Here is a 27,806-nt window from a genome sequence, read left to right as displayed (position 1 = left end):
ACCAGTCACTGACTGGAAAAAAATCTATCTCATTCCTTTTAAAAGTTCATTGTCGACAAAATTGCGTTATTTTCAGTTCAAGATTCTACACAACATCCTCGGGGTGAATAAACTGCTAAAACAAATTGGTTTGTCAGATTCTGATTTATGTACCTTTTGTTTAGATACAACCGAGACAATTACACATTTGTTCTGGGAGTGCCCTTATACTCAACGTTTTTTGAGAGAGTTCCAAAGACAAGTTTTGAAAGACGAAGTTATTCTCACATTTAACGATTTCATATTTGGAATCTTAAATGGTCCTTTCACTACATTGAATTCTGTTTTTTTATATGCCAAATATTACATATTCGCCACAAGATGTAAGAACGGTACATTATCTTTGGCGTTATTTCAAAAAGCTTTGAAACATTATTATGAAATTGAAGAAATTATATATCTAAAACAAGGTAAAATCACTGTGTTTTTAGATAAATGGAGACATGTTCAACTTATTTGAACTGTCTGATGTTGTTTCGTTAATATAGTGTATTTCATGTTTCTTGATGATTCAAGGATGGGGCTGATGCAACACTTTCATTTGGTTCGTAGTCAAATATATGGAGGTATTTTCTCTCGGAAACTGGTAACATTCGATTTTGTCTGTAGAAAATAATTCCATACTTGGAATCCACCTTGCATACATTTAGTTGTTGCAACGTCAGGTGGATATTGACGTGTTTACGGGTTGCCTGGAGCAATCTTTGCCGGGGAGGTATGCATGAAAATAGTTTAAAGGTCTATGTACCCGCGAGTTTCTTTTAACGTTATGATGTAAGTTAATTTATGCATGCTTTCGGGCAGGGTACGTTCGTGGCAACCCGGTGGCTTTCTAGGAGCCTACCTGGGTGTGGCGTGTGTAATGTAAATGTATACACTGTACATACTTTCGGGCAGGGTGCATCCTTGGCGTTCCAATGGCTTGCCGGAAGTCCGCTGGGGGCCTGCCTGAGCGTGGGGACGGCGGGTGAATGTTGTTTGCTAATTTCTAGATTTTCTTTCCATGGGGCCTATTAGTATTTACGAATTTCCTTTTATTAGCTGTACATTGCAATGTGGCTGTGCGCGGCCCTGTCGCTGTGCTCAAGTGTTACACTTGTGTACGGCGGCGGGGCTGTGTGAAGTCAATTGCAATGGTCCTGTGGAAGTTATTCAATGTGCACTCGTCGTCGCCATGTCGGGCGGGCCTAGGCGGGCTTTCGGACTGCCAAAAGTTATTTTATCCTATTTTCGCATTCTCGCATGTACGACCCTTTATAGTATGTTTTTTAGTAAGAAGATATTTAAATATTTGAAAAAAAAGTATAAAAAACACAGATATGTGTTTAAATTGTTTGTATCAAAGAAATGTTTTTGTGTTGAAGTAATAACTTTGTAATTCATTTATCCTCTGTAAAATTATGTTGCTTCGAGAAATCAATAAATTCTATCATTTGAAAAAAAAGTGGTCCTAATAAAAAGTGGGTCCCAGTAGGATCTCTTTGCTTCTACATATCTCAGTCATTTTCCTCTCTTTTTTTTTTGTCATTAAAGCTGCTGCTCACGAACGAAATAATAGGAAAATATAGATAATAACTAACTTTATGAATGATCCTTGTTATAGAACGAGGATAAGATACCTTGGAAATGCTTAATCTTGCTTTATCTGATGGAGGAATTTCTGTAGAATGATAAAAAGCGGTTCATGTAGGAGCTTAACCCATTTTGGGATAAAACCTTTCACTTGCAAGGTGGGTGTAAGGCATCATTGCACGAGTTAGCCCAGGACTAGATAGCCTGTCTACAACCAGTCGACGGAGAAGAAGGTGTACAAGAAGACGACAACGCCGAGAAGTGTGACCATGCCGGCGTAGATGACCACCTTGGCCCGCGGGTCTTGCTTCAGCGTGGAGATCTTCTGGTTCTGAAGCGCCTGCTGCCGGGCCATCTCCCGAGCCTCCGCGGTCTCCTCGGAGTAACCGCAGAACCAGGCCACTATGCGCTGTCCCATTGTCTTCACCGCGGCTCCTTCGCGGACAGAAACTGTAAAAGAAGAAGAGAGGAGGAGGAGGAGGAGGAGGAGGAGGAGGAGAAGAAGAAGAAGAAGATTGCTTTGAAGGAGGCTTGCATGCTTGGGATGAGTAGATATATGAGATCAACAGAGGACAAACAACCCCAAATCGAGCCTCATGGGAATGCACAGATGTACATTATGAATATGTACATATAGGTATAACACTATTGGGAAATGTATCCCTTTGATATTAGCATTGTCTAGAAAGTATAGGCCTACTCTGATATGATGTGAGCATTGGACCATGTAAATGGCCCGGCAGGACAGGTTTGATTTGGCACATTAAAATTAGACTCAACTTCTTTTGACAGAGTATCGAAATGAGAGAGCATGCACAAAACAAAAGAGGAGATACTAATAATGAAGAAATTTCATCCATTTCTTCTATAATTTCGTGGCTGGTACGATTTCCTAGTCAATATTTCCATGTGCCATGGTGCAAAGCGTCGCTGATGCATGTTCCTTGAGACTTCCCCGTTCATGCAGAGGAAGAGTACCTCTGTGCTATGGTGAATTACACTACACGGGATGAAAGACATGCATTATTACCGACATGCAAGCATTAATTTGGTGATGGTGAGGTCACAGATACAAACTTTTTGGTTCCTAGGTATTACAGTGATGTACTATATCTCAGGTGTAGATCTCCTTCAAGAAGAAGCAATAGTAGTAGTAGTAGTAGCAGTAGTAGTAGTAGAAATAGTAGTAGTAGTAGTAGTAGAAGTGGTAGTAGCAGTAGTAGTAGTAGAAGTAGTAGTAGTAGTGTAGTAGTAGTATAGTAGTAGTAATACAGTAGTAGTAGCAGTAGTAGTAGTAGTAGAATTAGTAGTAGTAGTATAGTAGTTGTAGTAGTACAGTAGTAGTTGTAGTAGTAGAAGCAGTAGTACAGTAGGTGTGTTGCTAAACATCGAGTTTCGAGTGTCGAGTGTCGAGTGTCGAGTGTCGAGTGTCGAGTGTCGAGTGTCGAGTGTCGTGTCGAGTTTCGAGTTTCGAGTTTCGAGTTTCGAGTATCGAGTATCGAGTATCGAGTTTCGAGTTTCGAGTTTCGAGTTTCGAGTTTCGAGTTTCGAGTTTCGAGTTTGGAATCTCAATTTCAAATTTTAAGTTGCAGATTTTCGTTAATTGGTAATTGAAAAGCCAGCGATAAATCGGGAGCCTGTGTCTCCTTTTTTCTCATTGAATACTTCAAGCCTTACAGCAATAGCTTTGGAATCTGCCCTATTTTGTTATTGAATTACACTTTTACTGCAATTCCATATCAAATTTGTGATTGAGTTACGTAACAAGTGTACTGTACAGCCCTTAACATATGCAAAAACAAAAAATGGAATAGGGGAATGTCATTATAACGAGATCATCGGTCCGTCTAATTTACTTGATTATGTCGAGACAATTGTATCCTGACACATGGAATACAACCATAATTGTGCATTTAATAAAATGCCCTGGTGCAAACTGGTTACATGTAAAGATGGATAATATGACGCGATATTGATGAACAGAAATTAAGTATACATGTGACGGGAAGTGCTGACCGTAGGGAATTTACTCGCGGAAAACAAAGCAAACTGTTATTTTCTAGGCTTGTTATCAAATGTTTTAGATTTGACGATGCCGTAATGATATCGTAGACGGGACCTGCCTTTCGTTACACGATTACATAGCTGCTATACCTTGACCGCCGCGTATAAAGCACCCGACTTTGAAAAGAAAAGGAAAAGAAGAGGATAAAAGAAGATGAAAAAGAATGGTGAAACTAATAAAGCTGTATCGCGCTAACCCTCCCGAAGCCGGTTGGAAGAATACTCTTTATGTTCGGCAGTTTGCTGTATGTCTTTGGAGTGCAGGTCTTTGTCAGACAGCTTCATTTATTCTGAGTATAACATCATTATGTTTATGATCACCCTGCTCTTCCTGCTGTTATTATTGTCAGCGAGAAAGTATTTGCAATCGAGCAAGAAAGAGGTAATTAATTTTTTCCTCATTGTCGATTCAGGAGATTCAAGCATGGCGCAAATTCGAGTTCAAACTTTGTCAGCGAATTGCTGCTTTCCTAATAGCAATGTGACATTTTGTGATTGAATTATAAGTATGTAGCCCTTGTCTGGTGCAACATTAAATAACATGTCTTTGTGCTGTGTTATAGTTTGAATAGTTTAAACTATAATCACATTGTGTAGGATAATCAGGACATCGTGACAAAGTAAAATTGGGCACTAGACCACGCATTTCTGAGCACTGTGGTCACTACTGGTCATTCAAGGACTCCTCCAAGCACACTCCTGTGTTCTGACAGGTTCCGAAGTCCAGACTGTGTGGTTGTCATGACAATGCACATGATATATTATGTAAATACCAACTTCTGGTAGGAACCTACGTCATCACCCTTCTCTCTCACTCTCTACCCCCCCCCTCTCTCTCTCTCTCACCCCCCCCCCCCAATGCTTTATTCACTCCCGCTCTTGGTTCCAATCTCCTTCTGTCCCTGTCTCCCCTTATTCTTTTAACCTAGACCACTTTCTGTCCCTACTCCTCTCTATTGTCTTTTCTTAGAAGATATAGGGTTATTCATTTCATGCGAAATGGACTCTTCCATCTGATGAAGCAAAGTCATGCAAGTATTAACATTATGATATTTGAAAGTAGTTAGTTTAAGAAAATATTTCGTGTGTTATGTGTATGAAAGTGCTTATTACACATGTGGTAAAACCAACCAAAACGAATACGCTTCAACTGAAGACTCCACAACCGCTTAAACTGCAGTATGCCGTCCCTCTAATTTAGCAAGATGGTACGTCTACCTCATCTTGCATCATTTTGGCCCAAACTTTCTCTTCTTTTGCTCCTGCTCCTGGGTTAATGCGTGTCTTGTATTGTAAGTTTGTGTTTGTCATTGGATTGTAGCTTTCCTACTATAATATTGCAACATTTTGTGATTGAATTGTGAATAGATTGTCCTGATCTTTATATTGACAGCGAAAAAGGATTTGATATCGGGCAAGAAAGACTTAACTCGAATCTTGGCCATTTTCGAGTCTAGACTCGAAAATGGCAAAAGTTCGAGTTTCAACTTTGTCATTGTATTGCTGCTTTCCTACTATAGAAATGAAACATTTTGTGATTGAATTGTAAATAGATTGTCCTGATCTTTATATTGGCATCGAAAACGGATTTGATATTGGGCAAGAAAGACTTGACTCGAATTTTGGCCACTTTCGAGTCTAAACTCGAAAATGGCAAAAGTTCGAGTTTCAACTTTGTCATTGAATTGCAGCTTCCCTACTATAGCAATGGAACATTTTGTGATTGAATTGTGAATAGATTGTCCTGATCTTTATTTTGGCATCGAAAACGGATTTGTTATTGGGCAAGAAAGACTTAACTCGAATTTTGGCCATTTTCGAGTCTAGACTCGAAAATGGCAAAAGTTCGAGTTTCAACTTTGTAATTGAATTGCAGCTTTCCTACTATAGTATTGTAAAATTTTTTGATTGAATTGTGAATAGATTCTCCTGGTCTTTATATTCTCAGCGAAAAAAGATTTGAAATTGGGGAAGAAAGACTTGACTCGAAATTTGGCCATTTTCGAGTCTAGACTCGAAAATGGCAAAAGTTCGAGTTTCAACTTTGTCATTGAATTGCAGCATTCCTACTATAGCAATGTAATATTTTGTGATTGAATTGTGAATAGATTGTCCTGATCCTTATAGTGACAGCAAAAACGGATTTGATATCGGGCAAGAAAGACTTAACTCGAATCTTGGCCATTTTCGAGTCTAGACTCGAAAATGGCAAAAGTTCGAGTTTCAACTTTGTCATTGAATTGCAGCTTTCCTACTATAGAAGTGAAACATTTCGTGATTGAATTGTGAATAGATTGTCCTGATCTTTATATTGGCATCGAAAACGGATTTGATATCGGGCAAGAAAGACTTAACTCGAATTTTGGCCATTTTCGAGTCTAAACTCGAAAATGGCAAAAGTTCGAGTTTCAACTTTGTCATTGAATTGCAGCTTTCCTACTATAGCAACGTAACATTTTGTGATTGAATTGTGAATAGATTGTCCTGATCTTTATATTGGAATCGAAAACGGATTTGATATTGGGCAAGAAAGACTTGACTCGAATTTTGGCCATTTTGGCCAGTCATTTTGCCCCCTCGACGTTTCGCACTATGATTCTGTAACGCGAGAAGGCCTCGTCGCGAGGCTTCTTGACTTTCTTCATTCAAGTCTCGCGCAACTTTTGAGACCAAATTTGCAATGTCCGCGCATACTTTTGCGAAGCCACGCCCATTTTTGTAACGGAATGTCGCCCCAAAATGGGCACAATTTTGTGATTTTGTGTACATTTCCTATGGAAAACAGGGCTCTGTCATGAAAGTCATAAAAACCTGATTATTTCTACAATTAATCACTTTCATTGATTAATTTTGTGCTAATTATGGTAGAAAAGTGGTCAGTGACAATTTCCAATGAAAAAACAAAGAAAAAACAAAAGTTGAAAAACAAAGAAATACATAAGAAATTCTGAAAACAATAAATACATAAGAATTGAAATGAGTTTTGGAAGTTTTTGTGATGTGCAATTGTTGAATATGCTAAAACAGATTTGCAGATCAAAAATTAGACTCTCATTGCTTTTAATTAGGCTAAAATATCATCTTGAGCTTAATTTGCATAATTAATTAATTAAAATTAGAAATTGATTGTTTCAAAAAACCTTATGACACAATCTTGTAGATTATGACGCGGGTCTCACGCATGCAAAATTTCATCGCGATCGCACCACCGATGGCCGAGATCTCGGGGGGGGGGGGGGGCGGAATCTATCCCCCCCCCCCTCCCCCGGCCCCTTTAGGGTTAAAGGAAATGTATATCTTGCTTTAATGGTACTAATAAAAAATATCATACATCATTTACAATATGGTTCAGTTTTGCCAAAGGAATTCCTAATGGTACTAATAAAAAATATCATACATCATTTACAATATGGTTCAGTTTTGCCAAAGGAATTCCTAATTAAGTCGAAATTTTGTACATCCTCTGCATTAGTTGAGCCATTACAAGAAATTGATTTTATTGCAGACATTTTTCTCGTCGTGCCATTGTGTCACGTCAATGTAGTTGGGTTGACCTGAAATACCAAAAGTTGTGAAGACTGTCAAAAGTTGGGATGCTCAACACATCCTCGCACCTTGAAGAGCAGAAGCAAATGAAGAGAAAGTTTGAGCCAAAGTGATGCAACATGTTGAGGTAGACGTACCATCTTGCTTAATTAGATGGACGGTATACTGCAGTTTGAGAGTTTTGTGGAGTCTTCAGTTGAAGCGTATTTTTTGGTTGGTTTTACCACAATGTAATACACTTTCATACACATAATACACGAAACATTTTCTAAAACTAATTACTTTCAAATATCATACTGTTAATACTTGCATAACTTTGCTTCATCAGATGGAAGAGTCCATTTCGCATGAAATGAATAACCCTATATCTTCTAAGAAAAGACGATAGGGAGGGGTAGGGAGAGAAAGTGGTCTAGGTTAAAAGAATAAGGGGAGACAGGGACAGAGGGAGATTGGAACCAACAGCGGGAGTGAATAAAGCATGGGGGAGGTGAGAGAGAGAGAGAGAGAGAGAGAGAGAGAGAGAGAAGGGTGATGACGCAGGTTCCTACCAGAAGTTGGTATATACATATATTATGTGCATTGCCATGACAACCACACAGTCTGGACTTCGGAACCTGACAGAACACAGGCGTGTGCTTGGAGGAGTCCTTGAATGACCAGTAGTGACCACAGTGCTCAGGAATATGTGGTCTAGTGCCCACTTTCTCTTGTCACAATGTCCTGATTATCCTACACGATGTGATTATAGTACAGTACAAAGACATGTTATTTAATGTTGCACCAGACAAGGGCTACATACTTATAATTCAATCACAAAATGTCACATTGGTATTTTAGGAAAGCAGCAATTCGCTGACAAAGTTTGAACTCGAATTTGTGCCATGCTGAATCTCCTGAATCGACAATGAGGAAAAAATTCAATTACCTCTTTCTTGCTCGATTGCAAATACTTTCTCGCTGACAATAATAACAGCAGGAAGAGCAGGGCGATCATAAATATAATGATAATATACTCAGAATAAATGAAGCTGTCTGACAAAGACCTGAACTCCAAAGACATTTAAGCAAATTGCCGAACGTAAAGAGTATTCTTCCAACCGGCTTCGGAGGGTTAGCGCGATACAGCTCTGTTAGTTTCACCATTCTTTTTCATCTTCTTTTATCCTCTTCTTTTCCTTTTCTTTTTAAAGTTGGGTGCTTTATACGCGGTGGTCAAGGTATATCAGCTATGCAATCGTGTAACGAAAGGCAGGTCCCGTCTACGATATCATTACGGCATCGTCAAATCTAAAACATTTGATAACAAGCCTACAAAATAACAGTTTGCTTTGTTTTTCGCGAGTAAATTCCCTACGGTCAGCACTTCCCCGTCACATGTACTTTTTCTGTTCATCAATATCGCATCATATTATCCGTCTATACATGTAACCAGTTGACGGACCGATGATCTCGTTATAATGACATTCCCCTATTCCATTTTTTTTTTTGTTCTTGCATATGTTAAGGGCTGTACAGTACACTTGTTACGTAACTCAATCACAAATTTGATATGGAATTGCAGTAAAAGTGTAATTCAATAACAAAATAGGGCAGATTCCAAAGCTATTGCTGTAAGGCTTGAAGTATTCAATGAGAAAAAAGGAGACACAGGCTCCCGATTTATCGCTGGCTTTTCAATTACCAATCAACGAAAATCTGCAACTTGAAATTTGAAATTGAGACTCGAGACTCGAGACTCGAGACTCGAGACTCGAGACTCGAGACTCGAGACTCGAGACTCGAGACTCGAGACTCGAGACTCGAAACTCGAAACTCGAAACTCGATACTCGAAACTCGAAACTCGATACTCGATACTCGATACTCGAAACTCGATACTCGATACTCGATACTCGATACTCGATACTCGATACTCGATACTCGAAACTCGAAACTCGAAACTCGAAACTCGAAACTCGAAACTCGAAACTCGAAACTCGAAACTCTATGTTTAGCAACACACGTGTAGTAGTAGTAGTACAGTGGTAGTAGTAGTAGTACAGTAGTAGTGGTAGTAGTACAGTAGTAGTAGTAGTACAGTAGTAGTAGTAGTACAGTGGTAGTAGTAGTAGTAGTAGAAGCAGTAGTAGAAGTAGTAGTAGTAGAAGCAGTAGTAGTATTCTTACCACCATTTCAGTGCTTCATGGGTTACTGATACCATCTCAAATGTTGATGACGATGACGATGAGGATGATGGTGATGATGATGATATTTTCAGCACTATTATTATCATTGTCATTATCATTATCATCATCATCTGAATCATAATCATAGTTATGACAATAATGATAACAATATTAATAACGACATTACTGAGCAAAACTAACCATTGAGTTATAAGTCCTTTCTTTGCCGATGAGTCAAATGCGCATAGATTTTACACAAAAACCTATGAACAGAAAATTTATGTGGTACACAGATGGTGAAAGGCCGCCGCACACTATACGACTTTCGGTCGCACGACTGACAGACTTTGGATCCGAAGTAAATCTCATTAGCTTCAGAATAACCACGCTGATTTATTTCAGATCCATATTCGCTTTAAACCCCGTCTTCACAGGCCACAAAACGCAGGGCAGCCTCGGGACAGCATCCGGCAAAGATTGTTCCCTGGGGAAGATTGTGTCTGTTAAGACGTGACACAGTGGAGAGCCTCGGGGTAGCCTCGGGGTAGCCTCGGGGTAACCTCCGGCAAAATCTCACCCTGCGATCTAGGAGGGTAGAAGAGGCTACCCTGCGAAGGTGTCTGTTAAGACGCTGGCGGGGTGAATCTTCCCCGAGGGTCATGTGACCAGCGCTACATTCAGGTGACCACCACTGGAGCTGTCACGTAAATCGTGTGATGCGTAATACTCGTACTAATGCGTGCGCGTATCAGCTGCGACCATCAGGCGGCAGGGACGCACGAAGGTTACAATAGTAACGTCTCCCGAGGTTTTCGAGTAATGCCCGTTAAAATGGGGCACTCGGCGTTCAACGCGTGTTTGATGGAATCTGTAAAATATAAACAGGGGCAAATCTTCTCCGACAAACACCCTGGCGCGGGGTTTTAGTCGTGCGACCGAAAGTTGTATAGTGTGCGGCGGGATTACGAGGCACTTTTCTTTGATTACCTTCATCCTCCTCTGCAAGCTTGTCTTTATTTACTTCCATCTTGACATCCTCTCCAGATTGCTCGTTCAGCTTCGTGCGTTCATCGTCCTCCAGCACCTGGTCATCCGGTCTGCGGGCCTTGCTGTAGCGACTGAAGAACGTGGTTCGGACCACCTGTGAATGAGAACGTGACCATAGTTTATTATTGTAGCTCCAGTGAGCATGATCATCTCTGTCAGTACCGTCAAAATCAAAATCTACAACGCTTCTTGCCTCCCATTTCTCCAGGGGCATCCCACGAAACGGATCACCCTAAAGTCACACAGGCCGCAAGTTCGACATTGAAAAAAAAAGCTCGTCACTACGTAAATTAGGTCAATTAGTTTGATACTGTGCAAGCAAGGCCCACGAGTTCGACACTTGGCAAAAAAGGCCCACTGCGTCCATTAAGCCTAATGATGTAATGAGTGTCGAAATTGATGGTCTTGTTTGCCTGGTGTCGGACTCATAGGCCTTGATACTAGGATCATTCCATGAGACCGACACCCATCTGCACGAGTCATGATGTAACGAGTGTCGAAGTCGTTGGCCTTTTATTTTCCTAGTGTTGGACTCGTGGGCCTTGTTCGCCTTAAGTCTACCTCATCGGACTTCTAATGGGCCGTATGACCCGTGGGCTGTATGACTCGTGGGGCATTTGACCACTATGACTCGTGGGACGTATGACTCGTGGGCTGTATGACTGTGGGCTGTATGACTCGTGAGCTGTATGACGCGTGGGCTGTATGAATCGCGGGCATGTGACAAGTATGACTCGTGGGCTGTATGACTCGTGAGGCGTATGACCAGTATGACTCGTGGGGCATTTGACCAGTATGACTCGTGGGCTATATGACTCGTGGGCTATATGAATTGCCTCATGGAATATGGCACCAGACCGTAGATATTTGCCCGTATATCGTGAACAAGCAGGTGGTAACTAATAATACACGTTGCACACCATAATAATATCATAACCCAGAGTGTGCTTACACGCTTTCTTCGCCGCTTTACCTTGCTATCTCGGCACATTTCAATTGACACACTGCGATTGCTTCACTGTGGTTTCAACAGAAAAGAAAATGTTGTCTTCTTTTTAATGTAAAATGAACATTGACATCACTATATCATGTTTAATTTTCAGCAGTTACTTTGCCTTTAATAGATCTATATTTTTTATGAAACCCGATATTCGTGCAATATGTATGTTCCATTTTATCGATAATATAAGATATCAAGAAGTAGTAAGATTTTTTTGTCCAAAATTGTGGAACAGTTTAAACATTGATTCAAAACAAAGTCCATCACTTGCGTCATTCAGAAGAAAATATAAGTTACAGCTTATTTCAAATTATTGCATAAAAGTATTGCCCTAGATGGCGATGTGATACACTCTACAAACAAAAAAAATTGAGTGAAAAATTAATATTCACTTTTGAAGTAGTGAATACAGAATTTAGAATGAAATTGGAGTGAATTTCAAGTGAAAGTGTTCATTTTCACTCATTTTGGAGTGACCTCAGGGATCACTCGCAGATTTTGGAGTGATCCCTGAGGTCACTCTAAAACGAGTGAAAATGAACATTTTCACTCAAAATTCACACTAATCTCACTCTAAATTCACTCTTTTTTTCATTCACTCCTTCAAGAGTGAATATTTTTACTCAACTGTTCTTAGAAAGTATATAATATCCCTTTTTGTAGACTGTTTTGTTTTGTAATCATTTTATTTTTTTCATCTGTAAGTTCACTTACTACTTGTTACTGTTTTATGTGCCTGTTTTTAATCATTCTGTAACGCTTCAATTGATAACTGCTAATTATGATATCATTTTAAATGGCCTATTGATGTTCCCCTCCACACTCGCCACATATCCTGAGTCACAAACCTTGATTTTTATGTGCATTATTTTGTTAATGATTGTTTTTTCTGTATGTACATTTTGTTATGCTCACATGACAATACATTGATTTCATTTTTCGTTCTTTTTTATGAGATGTGGAAAATGAACTTGAAATTTGAAACTTGAAAAGTTCATCAGAAAGCTAAAACATCATTGGACAAAGAACAAACTGAGTTCAACAGGGATTCTTGAGGTTGAAATTACGATAATATACAGTAGGTTATGATAATACCGTTATCTCCGTCTTACCCTATACTCTGCCAATGGCTCAGTAAGGAGGCTAATGACGATGACAGATACCATGACAATGGAGAAGAGGATGATGTTGAAGTAGAAGTAGTGCAGCTTGATGATCTTGGGTCTGGTGTCCTCCTCCCAGCACACGGGATCCGGGTAGACGAAGTCCAGTATGAGTCGGATGAGGCCTACAAACGCTCCAATCATTAGCCCCCAGAAAGCACCCTAAGACACACACACACACACACACACACACACACACACGCACACACACACACATACACACACACAAGAAATATAAAAAAATACAAGTGAGTACTAAATATTGTAGGGAGGTTCCCTGGTATATGGCCTCTCAGCTCCTTCAAACAGGTGTTTCATATATTAACCCTATTCTAACTAAAGTTTATACTCACGAGGGGGAGGGGGTTAATTTGATCCCCCCCCTTCAGATCTCGGCCGCTGATGGTGCGATTGCTGCAAATTTTTGCCCCGAACATTGAGCCGAATGTCGTACAAGATTATTATTTTATGGTCATACAATAGAAAAATATTGATTTTATATTTTCAGTAAGCCATTATGCAAATTTATGCTTGAAATCATGTTTTCGCCTGTAACTCCGTTAAAAAGACGGAAGGATTGCTACATTTTTTAGTCGGAATTCCTCAAGACAGGTAAAAAACAACAACAATCAAATTCAGTTTCTTTTGTTCTTAATCGTTTTGTGAATTTCTTATGTATTCCTACTATTTTTTGCCAGAATTTGTTGCGGGCACTTTTTCAAACTTATGTACCTTAGATTTGATTACTTTCAATGATTAATAGTTGAAATAATCTCATTTATTCAATTTAACAAGAAAACACAATTTGCATTGGATTTGCACACAGTATCACAAATTTGAATGTTTTTGGGTCAACATGCATATGCAAAACATCATGTAACTTCAAAACGGTGTACCCGGACGTCGCAGATTTGGTCTCAAAATATGCGGGAGACTTCAAGGAAAATAATCATGAAATGGCGCGGCAAAATCTTTGCGCGTTGCGGCATCGTGGCGCGAAATGTCGGGGGGGGGGGGTCAATTTGATCCCCCCCCCCCCCCCCAGTTAATATAGGGTTAAACATGCCACATGCAGTCAACCTTGCAAAAGTGGAATATGAATTGACAGGAAAAAATCCTTTGACTTACACAATAGAATCAACATGTTTATGTTCATCCAGGGTATAGGTTAACTACTTGACTTTGATAATAATAATAATAATAATAATAATAATAATAATAATAATAGTAATAATTATAATAATAATAATAGTAATAGTAATAATAATACTAATAATAATAATAATAATAATAATAATAATAATAAAAGAACAACATTTTGAACAACTGCAAGTTCGCTTTAGGTAAGGCTTACTGGTAGTAAGTATCAATCGATAGATTCGGATGTACAGTAGTTGTTGGTGGGTACACAAAGGTGTCTTTTGTGGGTGTGACAGGAGATCTCATATTACGTTGATAGGGTGACTGAGTCCAACTACATACCTTCTCATTCGTTCTGGGCCACAGGACGGCCAGGAGGTAGACCGCGGCGATAGTGGGCGTGGCACGCCCCTGCATTCGGGTGAAGTAGGTGAGGATGTTGTCCCCCTGTAGGAGCTCGATGGCGGGGATCCACAGCACACTGAGTACGGTCATAACTAGCACCGTCACTCTGTTACAATCCACAAAGTCAGGATATTCAAAGTGATAATTTCCTACCATTCTCGACACTCCTGTCATCGATATCCTCTTATAAACATGAATCACGATAATCATTTTTGCATCACATACCAGAATGCAATCATTATAGGCAAGAAAAGAGCTGCTGAAAGCTTTTTAATAAAAAAAAAACGAACCAGTGGATTAGCATGTACTCGAAAGAATTGAGTCGAAAAAAATCATAACAATCTCATTTATGAAAGAAATATATTACTCAGAGGGGTGAAGGCTCAGGTTTGAGTTTCTTCAGTTTGTCTCCCAATACAAATGAAAATTTTCATTTGTAGAAGGAGACAAACTGAAGAAACTCAAACCTGAATCTCATTTATGTGTTTATGTCTTATTAATATTAGCATTCGAGCATTGGAGCATTGATAATTTTGGGTATCTGGGACGAACACTGAACTAGGGCTTTCTATATAGCTCAGTCAGTAGAGCACCGGGCTAGCAATCCGGAGGTCTCGGGTTGGAATCCCGATGGAATCCCATTTTCTTTGCTCAATTTTCCACTTATAATAAATAAAAAACACAATTATAATGACATAACATCAACAAGTATTATAACATGCATCATCATGCATTCGTTATTGTATGGGTCGACATAGGTGCAATTACCGCTATCATTCTTTTTTATTAAATTCCGTCACCATTATGATGTTTGTAGAGTGTAGCATTAAAATGATGACGTCACTTTTTACTCAACGCTTAGTCGAACTTCAATATGACCAAATAAACATGTCCACCAGGATATCTTGTTACCTGCCAACAATCATCAACTCGCGATTGCTCGGGTTCTTGTCTGAGATCCTCTGGCGGGAAAACTGCCAGATGTCGACGGTGAACAAGGTACTGATGCTGTTAAACAGTGACGTCAGACTGCTCACGATAGCCGATAACATCACCGCCAGCATCACCCCTCGCAAACCTGTGATAGCAGCAATTTTTGTAACAAAATTAAGTTGCACGTTGCGAGTCCGATACCCATGAGTCAAACAGACAACGAGTCAACAGCCCACGCGTCATTTAGCCCACGAGTCACACTCATATAGTCCACGAGTCTGACAACCTACGAGTTATACAACCCACGAGCCATACAGCCCACGAGTCATACAGCCCATGAACTCTACCCCGGTAGGCATAAAAGATTGATGAGTCCGTACTGGGCAAACACGGCCCACGAATCCGCACTCATTTCATCACGGGGATTTGTGTGTGTGTGTGTGTGTGTGTGTGTGTGTGTGTGTCGATATCGTGTATTCTACCCAGCGTTGGACTCATGGGCTTTTACATTTTTCCTATTTTTTTTTTAGTGTGGACACTAGTAAAAAAAAAGGAAAAGAAGAACAATTATGTTTTCCTGTGAGACACAACATCATTAGTCTTATCCACTTTGCCACATCAATGCCCAACTCTGTACAGTACTGTGGCATGATTACAGCCGGTCCCTAAAAGTGACAGCGATATCTCTTGGAAATCTCTCCAAGGTAAACGACGAGCGTGTATTTATCTTCTTCTTGTCCTCCTCTTATTTTTTTTCTTTTTTGTCTTCGTCTCCTTTTTTTCTTGATCTCCACTCCTCCTTTTTTTGGTACAATCAATTCGTCATCTTCTTTATCAGTACCGTCATTGTTATCAGTATGATAATGATATGCAAATGACAATGAAAATAACAATGATAATGTTAACAATAATAACAACATTATATTTTGTTGACATAAATGTTTAACTAAAACAATAACACAATAAAAATACTGTACTTGATAGTATGTATTCATATCATAATATCATATTATTCATCTTATAACCATTCATGGAATCGTTGACATCGTAGCTCTTTATAATTCACTGGAATAAAGTGTATCAAGCACATTGAAACAAAGAGTGAGTTCAAACAAAGGATGCCGTTTAAATTCTCACCGTCTGGCATGAGCCCGAGCACCAGACTAGGGTAAGCGGTGTTGCTGCATCCCCTGGAGTTCCCGCATGCAGCCAGACAGGCCTCCGCTGAAGCACACGCAACGGTATCTACAAATTGACAGGGCACAGAAAATAGGTTGAAATCGATCTTACGTACATTGATATCATTATTTCACCAATATTAAACCATGCAGTGATTTGGGGACAAATACTCCCTACAATTTCTATTCTATACAGATATGTATAGCACAATGTTATGAATAACATACAATAATGTTAAATAATTATGATACATAACATAAAGTCGTATTTTTGTTATTATGACTTCAGACTGGGATACAAAACAACAACAATCCTGACAATGTCAAGATTTAGTGTTAAAACTCCATCATGGCAAAATTTGAAGTGATGATATCATCACCTCACTTAAGTTTATATTCGTATTGACTTTTCAGTATATTTTTTGGAAGGAATTAAGCTAATCTCCACAATTCAACAACTTCTGTAAGTTCCACGCATACGATTATGATCAATTATAGACGTTGATTGTAATCATTTTTAATGTAACTCTCTTGTTTCAAACTACTAGTACTTAGTAACCTTGAAGTAGTATGGTGTTGCTCTATAAAAACTGCAAGGGTGTATTTGCGGCAGGCTACTTTAAAAACAAGAGACCCACGGGTCTAGCGCTCACCCGAGTATCGCAAGTTCACCATTCACGCAGTCACTAATCTAAATTATTCACAGTTCTATCAAAATTTGACCAGGCATTCTCAAGTAGTTAATAAATTGTACAATAAGGGCGCAATTTTTTTAAGATTCCTTAATTTGGGGGGATTGGGGGGATTGGGGCCCCCTGGAGCCCTCTGGGAGGGGCCCATTTTGATAAATTGAGATCCTAACCCCCTAGGGATGCTACCTGTTAAGTTTGATGAAAATCTATCATGAGGTTTTCAGGAAGAAGATGAAAATGTACAATTCAGGCCCCCATTTGGACCTTCCCACCCCTCCCCTCCCCCCTGCCCCCAAGAGGGGCACCCCTGGATCTGCTATGAACAAACTTGAAACTACAGTCATTAATGTACTCACTCATAGTATTATCATAGCTCGATCACTTCTGATTCAAGAGAAGATTTTTAAAGATTCCTTCATTTTGGGAGGTTTGGGCCCCTTGGGGCCCTCCAGGTGGGATACGGTGCCCACTTGAACAGATTGAGATCCTATGCCCCTATGGATACTACCTGCCAAGTTTGGTGAAAATCGTTTATTGGTTTCTCAAGAAGATGAAAATGTACAATTTAGGCCCCATTAGGACCCATCCCCACCCCCTCCCCTGGGTCCCAAGGGGGGCACCCCTGATTCCGCCAAGAACAAACTTGAAACTACAGTTATCAATGTACTAAGTCATAGTATTAACTTAGCTCTATCACTTCTGGTTCTAGAGGAGAAGATTTTTAAAGATTCCTTAATTTGGGGGGATTTGGGCCCCCTGGGGGCCCCCTGGGTGGGGCATGGTGCCCATTTTAACAAATTGAGATCCTAACCCCCTAGGGACGCTACCTGACAAGTTTGGTGAAAATGGGTTATGGGGTTCTCAAGAAGAATATGAAAATGTACAATTTAGGCCCCATTAACGTGAAAACTAAGTTTCGGTAAGTGCCTGAGAACCCGTCTAGCACCATTTCATTTTTTCTTGCAATAAATCGAAAGAGTCCACTAAGAAACTGACCTGCCTGGCGCGGTTTGCCGGAATGATGAGTCGGTTTGGAGTATTTTGAGAAAAATAATTATAGTAGGAAAACCGACTTTTATTCCAGAAGGCTCCAGACTAACTCGGTCTCGGGAAAAATTCGACCTTACTTCAGACAATTCACACGCAGTTCGTGATCGCCACATTCTACTGGCCACTGCATAATACCAAATGAGGCCTAACTGAATGGACAGGAAAGTGTGTGCTAACGTAATCCTGTACAAACAAAACAAAAATGACAGCGCGCGGTCCTCAGTTGCTGAGCTGAAGAGACGCGCGGTCTTTGGAGTTTTTGTTGTTGTTTATCAAGCGCCTTTGATTGTTTTAGAGGAGCTTGATCGGCGCATACTAATTTTGCATGCGCGCAAAAGAGGTTTTTGATGCGCGCGTTGTAACAACTCGGACCATTACTGCGAGTAGCCAGAACACGAAGCGCTAGTTTATACAGGCCGCTCCCATAAGACAACACTGTACAATCAGAGGGACTACCATTACAGCTCATCCCGCCGTCAAAGCGAAGCTGAGTTATCCCCGAGTCCGAGTTTAGCCCCACCCCGTTCGGGTAAGTGCTGAGACTGAACCTTTTTAGTTAATATTTCGCATTTTCGTCGTTACCCATCGAATATCTTGTCATAACATCGTTATCCTGCACATTTCCTAAGCATACGTTCATATTTGGGAGCGAAATTTGACAACTTTTGCAGGCGTACCAGAACTTTGTTTGGGCTTTAAGACCCCTCCAAACCCCCTCCCCTGGGTCCCAAGGGGGGCACCCCTGATTCTGCCATGAACAAACTTGAAACTACAGTTATCAATGTACACTCATGTTATTAACTTAGCTCTATCACTGCTGGTTCTAGAGAAGAAGATTTTTAAAGATTCCTTAATTTGGGGGGGGGGGGGGGGGGGGGGTTGGGCCCCCCTGGGGGCCCCCCGGGTGGGGCATGGTGCCCATTTTAACAATTGAGTTCCTAACCCCCTAGGAATGCTACCTGCCAAGTTTGGTGAAAATCGGTCTTGGGGTTTTCAAGAAGAAGATGAAAATGTAAAAAGTTTACGCAAGACGATAACGACGGACGACAGACAACGGACGACGCGCGACGCACGACGCACGACGCACGACGGACGAAGGACGATCGCAATAGCTCACTTGAGCCTTTGGCTCAGGTGAGCTAAAAAAACCTGTTAGCGCGGGGATACCACGGAGTTTGAAGGTTGGCCCGCTTCGCATATTTGATATTGAATCCCTGTATACCGAATTGTGTATAGGTTTATCACTGGTGTCTATGTAAGTACATACACGGCCGAAGAAAAATACACGCAATTCGACTGTTATTGATGAGCGCAGGCCTACGCTTCCGTACATATTCGCTGACCGGAGCTAATTTGTGGCTTTTGAACGTTAGAACACATGAAGTTATCCTTGACTAATTTCTTTGAAGCCATGCGCTATTTTTGGTACAAAATCTTATAGGATTGTATAAAGCAACCAGAAAACAGCATGCTTTACCGTACTTAGGCAATCAATATGCGCATAATTTGCATATTTCTCCTATAGAATTATTATATTGAGAATTATGTAAAAAAAAAAAAAACTTGGTCTGAAATCGCCACGTTAAAACAGGTTAGATGGTAGAGAGCAAGGCCTTACTCGTGTAGAGGACTCGTGCAATCATCCCAGGTATGACGGTCATGAATACGGGCAGGATCTTGCAGAACCCGGCAAAGATGCAGCCACCTTGGGCGTGAGAGAGACTCTTCGCCGATAGAGTGCGCTGTACCATCACCTGCACTCAAAAAAGCCACATGATACAGTAAGCAGTGGTTGTAATATACAGAGGTGTCGTCTTATTCCCTCACTGACAGTACCCTGAGAACTTAACAGTCAAACGCATTTATAACACATCATTCAATACCATGTCATGCTTAAGCAACAACAACGACAACAACAACAACGACGACGACGACGACGACGGCAACACCAACATAGAGCAAAGAAAGAAAGAAAAAAAAAAACGCTACTGAACCCAACTAATTAAGCGTATGCCGCCAGCAGACTTTTGTTAGGTTAAAGGAAACCAAACTCAAAAGAGAAATGTGGATTGAGTGAAAGCAGCAACATTAGTAGAACACATCAGTAAAAGTTTGAGGAAAATCGGACAATATCAATGCAAAATTTATGAATTTCTAATTTTCTGGTGTTGGAGCCGCTGGATGAGGAGACTACTAGAGGTTATGGCGCCATGTGTGGACAACAATATTAAGAAAAATATATATAAAGAGAAATCCACAAAAATCCGTTTTTCATGAAAATTACACATTCCATCAACTTGATACTGAAATAATATGTTAAGGGAAGCAATTATTCCCCCTGTGAATTCCATCTATGGAAACGTTTGGTCAAGTGCCCTTATATTACACTAGAAAAGATTTTTTTTTTAAATTTTCTTTATATATTTCCTTTAAACTGTTGTCCAATCATGACGTAACATCCTCTAAGCCTCTTCATCCAGCAGTTCCAACACCTAAACTTTAAAAATTCATAAGTACTTTTGCATCGATTGTCCGATTTTCAAAACTAATTTTCATCAAACAAAGAAACATTGAATCCCTCTTGGAACTACATGCTCTTTTATATTTCATAAGAGATATAGTTTCTCATTATCTCACCACAAAAAAAAAAAAAAAAAATCTTGGAAGCCTGAAGTTAGGTCTTAACCAAAAGTACAAATATACGATCCGCGTCAAATCTTCACACACGAGTAACCACCTGTACAGACATATATTTTCTTTTGTGAGCGCAAAGCTGCACGTCCGTTTCACACGACCGGCAGTCAATGGCCGGGTCAGTGTGTTCCAATGCCCTTGAAACGTTCTTAAATTCACAGTAGCACGACTTGTACTTAATGATTGTTCTCTGTACACTCATGGTTGGTTCTAGGGCATTGGGAGAAGCGTTGATAGCAACAAACAATTTACCTCCGGTTGATTTTTGCGGTCTGGGGCTCATTTTTGACCAACATGCATGCCCTTGTAACAATTTTCAATTCACAATAGCACAACTAATGCATAATAATACTTCTTTGTCAAATCAGGGTTACATGAAATAGCACAGGAGGTAAAGAGAATGGCGGTTACTTCGTGGACAAAGTTATCATTTCGATGAAAAAGAGAGGAAACTGTAGTGGAGAATAGACGCAATACAATGTCATGATGTATAGGATACTTGAGTAAAGAACAACGTTCAATCTAAAAGCCGATCAGCTAAAATATAATGAAAATAAAATGGATATTCTGAGCACTATTGAATAAGGCCCTTGTATAAAACATCCTACGAACGATGAAACTCGTTGTTTATGCGGTAACAATAATAAGGGAGCACGATTGAGCCTAGTGTGGCTTCCAGACCGTCTGCTCGTGCTAATTTCCTTTCCAGAATATTAGCGCCCTCTAACGACAAAAGAAGTAGCAGGTTAAGCTGGATGTTCCTGCTGGGAATCACATCTCCTCGAAGACCAAGATTTAACCCTTCCTTTGGCAATGAGTCAAAATGTGCACAAAGTTCACACACATACCTATGGACAGGAAATGAATGTGACACACGGTAAGCACTATTTGGGCACCCGTCCCGCTTCATGATGAATATTCATCATCTACATGTATCCGTAATACCGTGGAAATACATGATTTTTACATTTCCCGGCAGCGTTTTTACATTTCCCGGCAAAACTGAACATTTTTCCATCTTCCGGCGAGACGTTTTTACATTCCCCATTGATGAAATTTTCGGGATTTTTACATTTCCCGGCGATACATTTTTGCATTATATGGCACCTATCCAGCTTTCTGCCATTTAGTACAGTATCTTGCTGTCTGATGAATATTCATAATAGAGCGGGACGGGTGCTCAAAATTTAATAGTGCTCACCGTGACACACAGATGGTTAAGCCATCTCGTTTAATGGGCTAGTCTGAATACCCAGGATTTTAAAATCAAACTCAGCTTGCGAGTTTATTAAGTGGAGTAATGTTATTGGCGTCGGGTGTACTGAACTCCTAAGTACACGTAGGAATTACTCCTTACACTCCAAGATGCTTATATCTTGTAGATTTATTTCCTTCTGTTAAATTAATTTCATCTGTCATCACAGAGAACGCCGTGATGTTATTTCTACCTTTCGAATAAAAAAAATATGCCAATTAATATGGATGTTATAAAAGAAGACACAACGTTCACAGCGTCAAGGAAGGAAACCTTTGGCGACTTAACTGACACGACAAGGATTTTAATGTGCGAGAAACAGCTGTCATTGGAACTCATACGACTTCATTTCACCTTTGTATGAAGCCTAGTTGGTCTTCACTTTCTTTTATGTTCAATATTCCATGGCGTAGAAGCTTTTCTATAACAGAAAAAAGTCTTAATTTGGCATGGCAAGATCATTTTTTGTGTAGGGATTAAAGGACAAGTTCACCTTCATAGACATGTGGGTTGAGTGAATGCAGCAATATTAGTAGAACACATCAGTGAGAGTTTGAGGAAAATCGGACAATCCGTTGAAAAGTTATGAATTTTTGAAGTTTCTGCTCAATCACGGCTGGATGAAAAGACTACTATAGCTTGTGATGTCACATGTGCACAACGAAAGAAAGAAAGAATAAAGAAAATTCAACATAATTATTTCCATTTTTCTCGCACAACAAAAGAACACTCGACTTCTCTCTTTCAGTCAGCACGTCAGTAACAAGTCGAAGAAATTTGCACTTTATTCAAAAAGTTAAGTTGTGTGAAATTCTCTTTTTATTTTCCTTACATCGTTGTACGCATGTGACATCATACACGGTAGAAGTCTTCTCATCCAGCAGTGACTGCGCAGATATTGGAAAATTTCATAATTTTTGAACGGATTGTCCAATTTTCCACAAACTTTCACTAAAATGTGTTTTACTAATATTGCTGCATTCTCTCAATCCTTATTTATATGAAGATCGACGATTCGTGAATTGTAACCGACTGACAGCTTGACACTGGCGATAGATTGCTATATGGAAGGACAAAAAGCCAGCCCAAGCGGGGGGGGGGGGGGGGGGGGGCATTATGATGTTAATTACTTTTCACAATCTCTAGATGCGCGACACATAGTGGTAAAGACACTCCAATAAACATTACACAAAATAGGGATGTTCAAAGTAATGTGACCGTAAATCACAAAACCAACGAAAAGTCTCACCACTTAAAAAAGGTGAAAAGGGTCAGCCAAGTCAATCTCGACTTTTCCATACTTTCTGACAGAGTTATTGCTATTCTACGTTATCCCTAAGTATGGGATCACCTGTTCGGCGCAGAAGTACGTCAGGGAGGACATGGTTTGTCCGATGAGAAAGCCGGGCCACGGGAAGCTGGACGTGAAAGGGTCCGGGTTGCGCAGCATTTTAAACGCGTCCTCCGGAGGGTAGCCGCAAGTAGAGTTTGGGTTCTCCAGGGTATCATTGGGGATGGCCTGGAAATACTTCACCCGGAGTTGCTCGAAGCTTCCGATTTCTCCATAGCCTACAGGCATTGAGAAAGACATTTATAACAAGAGACCCGCGGGTCACGCGCTCACCTGAGTATCGCAATTTCACCTTCCATGCATTCTTGCACACTCTTACCTGAGAACATTGGAAACGTAGGTCTGCATATGGATCACCCCTCAACTCCAGGGTGTGGGGGGGGGGGGGTAGGCAGCCTTGGATCTGCAATGAACAAACTTGGAACTAAAGTCATCAATGTACAAACTCATGGTATTAACTTTGCTTTATCATTTCTGGTTCTAGAGTAGAAGATTTTAAATATTCCTTATTATGTGTGTGTGTGTGGGGGGGGGGGGGGCGCCTAGGGGGGCCCAAGAGGGACATGGTGCCCATTTGAAGGAATTGAGATTCTATCCCCCTAGGGATATGCTACCTGCTAAGTTTGGTCGAAATTCATCGTGAGGTTTTCAAGAAGAAGATGAACATGTACAATTTAGACCCCATTACAACTGTAGGACTTCTCCCCATCCCCTCTCCTGGGTCCCAAGGGGGGGGGGGGGCACCCCTGATTCCGCCAATTCCATGAACAAACTTGAAACTACAGTCATCAATGTACTAACTCACAGTATTATCTAAGCCCTATCACTTCTGGTTCTAGAGAAGATTTTTAAAGATTCCTTAATTTAAGGGGGTTTAGGGCCCCCTGGAGGCCCCCTGGAGGCCCCCAGGTGGGCCATGGTGCCCATTTGAACAAATTGAGATCCTATCCCACTAGGGATGCTACCTACCAAGTTTGGTGAAAATCAAGACATGGGGATCTCAAAATGAAGATGAAAATGTACAATTTAGGCCCCATTACGACCCCTCCCCACCCCCTCCCCTGGGTCCCAAGGGGGGCACCCCTGATTTTCCCATGAACAAACTTGAAACTACAGTCATCAATGTACTATCTCATACATTGTAGTATTAACTAAGCCCTATCACTTCTGGTTCTAGAGAAGAAGATTTTTAAAGATTCCTTAATTTTAGGGTGTTTGGGCCCCCCTGGGGCTCCCCAGGTGGGCCATGGTGCCCATTTGAACAAATTGAGATCCTATCCCCCTAGGATGCTACCTGCCAAGTTTGGTGAAAATCCGTCATGGGGTTCTCAAGAACTGAAAATGAAAAAAAGTTTACGCACGACGGACGACGGACGACGCACGACGCACGACGCACGACGGACGTCGGACGAAGAGCGATCGCAATAGCTCACTTGAGCCTTTGGCTCAGGTGAGCTAAAAAGCTGAAAGAGTTAGTCTTACCCAAATTATTTCCAATATCAGCAACTCGGCTACCATTGGCGAATGATAGATTCGAACAATACTCAACTGTTTAATGATTGACTGATTAATTGTGACCCTGCACCTCAAAACAAACAAAAAGTCGCCAGACATAAATTTTCAGTAAAGACCATCTTCTGAAAGAGCAGACTTTAAGCTATAAAATGATGTATAACTCAAATCAAATGGACTCTCCTAACCTATCTAAATATTGGAAAGAAAGCACAAACTCAGGAAAAGTGTGAACTGAGAAAAGAGGCTCTGAAGTACAGTGTCTATTCAAACGCTTAATCTTTACCAAACCGTGCTGGCTGTGCAATGAATGGGACAAAAAGCAGGAAGTAAGCCACCAGAGTAACAACAATGAAGGGATTATCAGATTAAACTGAAATTAAGCATGCCTCATTAACACATTAACTGTCCGTAATTAATGCTAACTTTCAAAGCAGTAGCACTATCCTTTCAAAAGTTATAGAGTTGAAAGTGAAGAGTGTGGACAAGATTTTTCAGAAATGAAAAAGGGATTCTAAAGACACACCTAATCACACTATTCTACCAAAAATGTTCGAGATAAACTGCTAAAAAAACACACTTTCCTGCCCGTTTTATGATACTAACTTTTAGCATGATGTAAAAGAAGACCCGCTCTTTCAGAAAATATGAAAAAGTCAAGTTCGGCAAGGTTGACCCATTTCACTTCTTTTCAGTCCTCACGCAAAATCAGTGTGTGCGACTTTATGTTCGTTTTGAGGTGCACGGTCACAATTGATTGCTTGCTTGATTGATTGATTGATTGAGTAGTTAGTGAGTGAGTTAGTGAGTGAGTAATGAATGGAATGGATTAATAAATTGATTGATTTTGTGTCTGCATTTTCAATTACGAATTAAATTAGATTATGAATAAAAAAAAATGCAGAAACAAAATCAATCGATCAATGTATGAAAAAAGCAGAAACAAAACCAAACAATCAATCAATCAATCAAACAATCAGTCACTCAATCAATCAATCACTCAATCAAAATATTTTGCATATGCGAGGATAGTCTCGAGAAGTTGAAAGCAAAACTATATTCTGTGCTAAAATTGACTTTCGAAATATTAGTGTTTGATGAATGAGGATGGTAGTGTTGTGTCAATCTGATGTCATTACCCAATCTAACTGGATGAGTATGGCGTGAACAATATTGCTGTCAACTAAGTGAAACAATTTAGCGAGGCACAAAATGAGTAAATGAATGAATTAATAAATAAATGAGTAAATAAATAAATGAATAAATTGATAAGAAGAGAAGGAAAGAAAGAAAGACAGAAAGAAAAGATTAGAAACATGAATAAACAAATGGATAAATAAGATAGAAAACGAATTGGAAAACGATGAACAACATTCACTTTTCTTTTCTTTTTTCATTGCCAACTACATTTTGTTAAACTGTCAAGGCTGACAACTTTTGATCGGATTGTCTGAAATTCTTTACACTTAACAACTATGTAATACCCTCTATCTCACATTCATCGATTCCACGTGTTGATTTGAGGGTGTGCGTTCACATTCACTTTCACAAAACAAGTACAGTTTCGGAGTGAGGAATACGGAGTCTGTCGTGGATAATTTAGCAACGATATAGACTATGGGTGTGAATGAAGCAGGGATGCAGTGGTTAAAGGTCCTGTTTAACTTTGGGAGCAGTGATTTAAAAGATGTTCAAGATATCACATTTGAGGCATATGTGTAGGTCAGCTGTATCGCAAAATATCCCACCTAACCATACAAGATTTTTTATAATCAAGCCTAAAATATGAGGAGATATCACTATTTTTCTTATTACACCATAATTGTAGGCGGTTTTGTCTTGAAAGATCTTAAATAATATGAAGTTACTGTTCACGTTTTGCATATCTTACAATACTTAACAGCGATTATTTTGGTTCAGACTTTTACATTGGTTGTTTCTATCTGGAACTCACATTTTAGAACTATTTTGAAGCACTAATACTGGGTTTCTGCTTTATCTGAAAAAAAAAGTAAATTATGCCTTTAAAGCCACAAGACGTTGGTCTCTTGCTGTGTGAGGAACAAACACTGTGGGAGCCCGAGGTGTTTTTACCAAGATTAACAATACAAAATCTGCCCTCAAAGCCATGCGATTTTTTTCCCCTAACCAGAATATGATGCATGAAAGCATACCAATGGGTATGTACGCGAAGTCTGAAGTTGTTGCCTATTTTCCCGTATATGGCCTATGAGGGAGGTTCAAGGAGGTGTGGTGTCAGGTACAGTGAACGGTGACTTACTTTCTCATATGGACTTAGGATTAGGGTTAGTGTATAACGTGGGAAAATGGGACCCTGAACAATGGTTCATTTAAAAATACAGACCACCCCAAACCCTGATTTACAATTCCCAGTTTAAAAGTTCCCATATCCTTTCATTAGCAATGTCATTAAACTTCCCAGCAAACGTCTCATTTCTACGTATAGCCCGCCATCAGAATATACCATTATATTCCTCAAGTAATCCCCAATTAAACAAATACTTAATCCTTCTTTTTTTGTTCCCCAGGAAAGCTCGAGGCAATCCAGACCCTCATATTTACAATTCCTACAGTCAGTCCTTTGTCCGGTTTTATTACATGAAACCGCAGTAATTCTTACATCAAGACCCCTTACTTAGGGCCTACTATTAAACCCTGCCTGCTATATCTGACCCTTACATGTTGGGAGGGTGTCAGTCTGGACGTCCCTGTCTTGGGCAGAAGTCCTCAACTGTGATTCTCCCCTAGCCATCAGATGGCTATATGTAGTAAAATTAGGGAGCGGTCTTATATATTCGCTGTTATTCTAGTCTTATTTCGTTTGTTTTGCATAGAAAACCATGATTAAACCCTTTGGACTGAAATTGCGAAATACTTGGCTTGTCGTCAGGTGGACGTGCTGACAAGCATCAACATCACACAATGCTTAAATCTCAATTGACTTAAATAGTAACATGTCTTTTGGTACAATCAGCCTC

General features: G+C 40.1%; 1 protein-coding gene across 1 annotated transcript; it reads right to left on the bottom strand.

Moving 5' to 3' along the window:
* Nucleotides 1–1,819: 1,819 nt before the first annotated feature.
* Nucleotides 1,820–27,580, bottom strand: LOC139741610 (sodium/myo-inositol cotransporter 2-like). Its single transcript, XM_071652190.1, has 10 exons — nucleotides 27,508–27,580; nucleotides 23,296–23,513; nucleotides 19,614–19,749; nucleotides 16,213–16,320; nucleotides 15,055–15,220; nucleotides 14,080–14,248; nucleotides 12,547–12,759; nucleotides 10,375–10,528; nucleotides 9,820–9,972; nucleotides 1,820–2,061 (listed from the first exon to the last, which is right to left on the bottom strand). Exons 1-10 carry the CDS (start codon nucleotides 27,578–27,580, stop codon nucleotides 1,820–1,822), a joined length of 1,632 nt encoding a protein of 543 aa, XP_071508291.1.
* Nucleotides 27,581–27,806: the final 226 nt, after the last annotated feature.

This window comes from Diadema antillarum, unplaced genomic scaffold (genome assembly GCF_040938485.1).
Source record: "Diadema antillarum isolate AM-2024a unplaced genomic scaffold, OU_Dant_1.0 seq00000940_RagTag, whole genome shotgun sequence".
NCBI classification, from domain to species: Eukaryota; Metazoa; Echinodermata; class Echinoidea; order Diadematoida; family Diadematidae; genus Diadema; species Diadema antillarum.
This window is presented reverse-complemented; position numbering and strand designations above follow the sequence as displayed.